General features: G+C 39.7%; 1 protein-coding gene across 1 annotated transcript in view; it reads left to right on the top strand.

Annotated features, from left to right (window-relative positions):
- Positions 1-5,000, top strand: part of LOC123516315 (protein single-minded-like) — a 19,870-nt gene that overhangs the window by 7,957 nt on the left and 6,913 nt on the right. The window contains 1 exon segment of the mRNA XM_045275621.1: positions 1,089-1,150. Coding sequence (XP_045131556.1) covers positions 1,089-1,150 — 62 coding nt within the window.

The raw sequence follows: 5,000 nt of genomic DNA, 5'->3' as shown, positions 1-5,000 counted from the left end.
TTAACATTCTTTAAGCTTGCTGGCGTGGGGTCAAAGGTCACCACCGTGGTCAGGAATGGCCCCGGGGGAATGGAGGCGGGCGGGCGGGGCGGGGCTGGGCACGGGTCTGGGGCGAGAGAGAGAGAGAGAGAGAGAGAGAGAGAGAGAGAGAGAGAGAGAGAGAGAGAGAGAGAGAGAGAGAGAGAGAGAGAGAGAGAGAGAGAGAGAGAGAGAGAGAGAGAGAGAGAGAGAGAGGAGGTTTAGTGTGTTTTCAGAAGGGAATAGTAGGAATATCATGGGTGAGAGAGAGAGAGAGAGAGAGAGAGAGAGAGAGAGAGAGAGAGAGAGAGAGAGAGATTTAATGATGATGATTATAGTTTAGTTGTTTATCTCTCTCTCTCTCTCTCTCTCTCTCTCTCTCTCTGATTAATTTAGTTGAAGTGTAAGATAACCAATGACTCCTCCTCCTCCTCCTCCTCCTCCTCCTCCTCCTCCTCCTCCTCCTCCTCCTCCTCTTCTCCTCCACAACACTCCACTTCTCCAGTCATAACATGGAAGAAGCTCCTCCTCCTCCTCCTCCTCCTCCTCCTCCTCCTCCTCCTCCTCCTCCTCCTTCAGTGTGTCTTCAAGAACAATGTAACAGAGGAAAGAAAAGATGTTCTTCAAGGAGGAGGAGGAGGAGGAGGAGGAGGAGGAGGAGGAGGAGGAGGAGGAGGAGGAAGAGGAGAAGGAGCAGAAGGAGAATTTAAGAGTCATGTCTTCTTCCTCCTCCTCCTCCTCCTCCTCCTCTCCTCCTCCTCCTCCTCCTCCTCCTCCTCCTCCTCCTCCTCCTCCTCCTCTTATTCTTTTTCCTTGCCTTGAAATTCTCTTCATTATTAACAATTATTATTATCATTATTATTATTATTATTATTATTATTATTATTATTACAGCAATTATCTCTTTCTCTTCTTATGACAGGTTCTTCTTCCTCCTCCTCCTCCTCCTCCTCCTCCTCCTCCTCCTCCTCCTCCTCCTCCTCCTCCTCCTCTTCTTCTTCTTCTTCTCCTTCTCTTGATGATGATGATGATGATGATGATGATGATGATGATGATGATGATCTTTCCAGCAATGAAGGTGAGGTCAGAGGGTGACCCGCGCGCTGACCCCCCTAACTTGGAATTTCTGAAGGTGAGTAGAGCTATCTTTATTCTCTCTCTCTCTCTCTCTCTCTCTCTCTCTCTCTCTCTCTCTCTCTCTCTCTCTCTCTCTCTCTCTCTCTCTCACACATATACTCTCTCTTTTCTCTTCCTCTTACATATTTTTTTTTCTCTCTCTCTCTCCTACTTACACTAAATTTAACTCTCTCTCTCTCTCTCTCTCTCTCTCTCTCTCTCTCTCTCTCTCTCTCTCTGGGCGGGTAACAGACACCACCACCTTCCACAAATTTTAGGTGCGTTTTAAGGCGCCATATTGGAATGTGGCAAATGTGGTGAATGTGGTAAGGTATGTGGTTCTCTCTTCTTCTCTCTCTCTCTCTCTCTCTCTCTCTCTGTTAGGTATTTCTCTCCGTATCTTTTGTCTTATCTCTAAAAATTGCCGTTAATAGGAGAGAGAGAGAGAGAGAGAGAGAGAGAGAGAGAGAGAGAGAGAGAGAGAGAGAGAGAGAGAGAGAGAGAGAGAGAGAGAGAGAGAGAGAGGTATTTCCTCCTATAAACCCTCAAAAAAAAAAAAGGTATTTTTCTCTCACTAAGAAGGAAAAAATGAAAATAATAATAAAAAAGATCAAAATTTTAACAGGAAAATAAAAAAAATTAAGGAAAATATTTTAGGAAACTCATTTTTTAACATCGCTGGAGAAGAAAATGAGGAAAAAAAAACAATGATTTTCTTTTCATTTAGGAAGACAAATGTGAAAATATTGAAGGATATGAAAATTTTGCAGGAAAAAGAAGAAGAAAAAATTTTGAAAAGAACAAAAATTTAAGGAAAAAAGAAAAAACGGGAAGAAAATAAGGAAAATTTAGGAAAAGAAGGAAATTTTGCAGGAAAAGAAGAAAAGTTTGGAAAAGAAAAATTTTGGGAAAGAAAAATTTAAGGAAAAAAGAAAAAAAAATGCAGGAAAAGAAGGAAAAATTAGGAGCAGAAGGAAAATTTAGCAGGAAAACAAGAAATAGGGAAAATATTTTAGGAAACTCATTTTTTTAAGTCACAGAAGGAAGGGAAGAAGAAGAAGAAACAGAGACAAAGAGAGAGAAATAGAAATAAATAGATAAAGAGAGAAATAGAAAGATAAATAGAGAAATATAAATAAATAGAGAGAAATAGAGAGAAATAGGAATAAATAGAGAAATAGAAATAAAAAGAGAGAAATAGAGAGAAGTAGAAATAAATAGAGAAAAGAGAGAGAAATAGAAATAAAGAGAGAAATAGAGAAATACAAATAAACAGAGAGAAATAGAGAGAAATGAAATAAACAAAATAAAAAAAAAAACAGGAAGAGAGAAGAGGAGAGAGGAAGAGAGAGAGGAAGAGAGAAAGAAATAATAAAGAAAGGGAAGAAGAACAGAGATAAATGGAAACAGAAATTTGATAGTTAGAATAGGAGAGATAGAAGAGAAAAGAGAAGAAAAAGAGAAGAAAGAGAAGAGAGAGAGAGAACAGAAGAGAAGAGAAGAGAGAAAAAGAGAGAAAGAGAAAGAGAACAGAAGAAAAAACATAAGAAAGAAGGAATAAGAAGAAAAGAGAGAAAGAGAAGAGAGAGAGAGAGAAGAGAAGAAGAGAAAGAGAAGAAGAAATAGAAGAGAGAACAGGAGAGAGAAAGAGAAGAAGAGAAAGAGAGAGACAGAAAGAGAAAAGAGCGAAAGAGAAATAGAAGAAAGAGAAGAAGAGAGATAGAGAGAGAAAGAGAAGAGAGAACAGAAGAGAGAGAGAGAAGAGCGAAAGAGAGAGACAAAAGAGAGAGAAAAGAGAAAGAGAAAGAAAGAAAAGAAAAACAGGAGAGAGAAACAGAAAAAGGAAGAAAGGAAGAAAGGAAGAAAGAAAAAGAGGAAGAGAAAAACAGGAAGAAAGAGAAGATTGTGAAGGAAATAAGAGAAAAATTAATAAAAGTTGATAAATGGATAGAAGGAATAAATAATGTAAAAATGAAAAAAAAACAGGAAAAGAATGAAAACAAAACAAAAAAAAGAAAATATTAATAACCGTTTTCAAATTATTAAAACAACAATTTTTTCCCAAATATAAAAACAAATAAAATAAATAAAGAAAATAAATTAAAATAAACTAGAGAAATGGAACAATCTCTCTCTCTCTCTCTCTCTCTCTCTCTCTCTCTCTCTCTCTCTCTCTTTTCAACCAATCACGTGTCGTTATTTGACCTCCGTGACCTAATGGCGCGAGGTCACGAGGTCATGAGAGAGAGAGAGAGAGAGAGAGAGAGAGAGAGAGAGAGAGAGAGAGAGAGAGAGAGAGAGAGAGAGAGAGAGAGAGAGAGAGAGTAGGCCTATTCAGAACCAGGCAAGCTTCAGAAAGACACATAGGCTTACCGAGATGTCAAACTGTCAGAGAGAGAGAGAGAGAGAGAGAGAGAGAGAGAGAGAGAGAGAGAGAGAGAGAGAGAGAGAGAGAACTTAATCTCTCCTCTCTGTCTCTCTCTCTCTCTCTCTCTCTCTCTCTCTCTCTCTGTCAGAACACCTAACCTAACATTAACTTACACTAACTCTGTCCATATCTATCTCCTTTATCTCTCTTCTCATCTCTCTATCTCTTCTTCTTTCTCTTTCTCTTCACGTCCCATTGCCATTATTCAAAAACACTTGCTTCTCTCACTCCGACCATTTTAAAGGACCACAGAGACAATTGGCTGAGTTCTAAAGAGTATTTGTTCTGTTGGTAATGCAGAAAGCTTGTTCATTCGTCACTAGAATCACAGAAACACCCTTAAAAACATGTGTCACTTCAGTTACAGCCCAGAAACACCCTTAAAAAATTGTGTCACTTCAGCTAGAGCCCAGAAACACCCTTAAAAAAATTGTATCACTTCAACTAGAGCCCAGAAACACCCTTAAAAACTTGTGTCACTTCAGCTAGAGCCCAGAAACACCCTTAAAAACAGTGTCACTTCAGCTAGAGCCCAGAAACACCCTTAAAAACTTGTGTCACTTCAACTAGAGCCCAGAAACACCCTTAAAAACTTGTGTCACTTCAACTAGAGCCCAGAAACACCCTTAAAACTTGTGTCACTTCAACTAGAGCCCAGAAACACCCTTAAAACCCGTGTCACTTCAACTAGAGCCCAGAAACACCCTTAAAAACTTGTGTCACTTCAACTAGAGCCCAGAAACACCCTTAAAAACTTGTCACTTCAACTAGAGCCCAGAAACACCCTTAAAAACTTGTGTCACTTCAACTAGAGCCCAGAAACACCCTTAAAAACTTGTGTCACTTCAACTAGAGCCCAGAAACACCCTTAAAAACTTGTGTCACTTCAACTAGAGCCCAGAAACACCCTTAAAAACCTGTGTCACTTCAACTAGAGCCCAGAAACACCCTTAAAACCTGTCACTTCAACTAGAGCCCAGAAACACCCTTAAAAACTTGTGTCACTTCAACTAGAGCCCAGAAACACCCTTAAAAACCTGTCACTTCAACTAGAGCCCAGAAACACCCTTAAAACCCGTGTCACTTCAACTAGAGCCCAGAAACACCCTTAAAAACCTGTCACTTCAACTAGAGCCCAGAAACACCCTTAAAAACCTGTGTCACTTCAACTAGAGCCCAGAAACACCCTTAAAACCTGTCACTTCAACTAGAGCCCAGAAACACCCTTAAAAACCTGTGTCACTTCAACTAGAGCCCAGAAACACCCTTAAAAACCTGTGTCACTTCAACTAGAGCCCAGAAACACCCTTAAAACCTGTGTCACTTCAACTAGAGCCCAGAAACACCCTTAAAAACCTGTCACTTCAACTAGAGCCCAGAAACACCCTTAAAACCTGTGTCACTTCAACTAGAGCCCAGAAACAAAACTTAAAAAAAA

Source organism: Portunus trituberculatus, chromosome 1, assembly GCF_017591435.1.
Source record: "Portunus trituberculatus isolate SZX2019 chromosome 1, ASM1759143v1, whole genome shotgun sequence".
Lineage (NCBI taxonomy): Eukaryota > Metazoa > Arthropoda > Malacostraca > Decapoda > Portunidae > Portunus > Portunus trituberculatus.
This window is presented reverse-complemented; position numbering and strand designations above follow the sequence as displayed.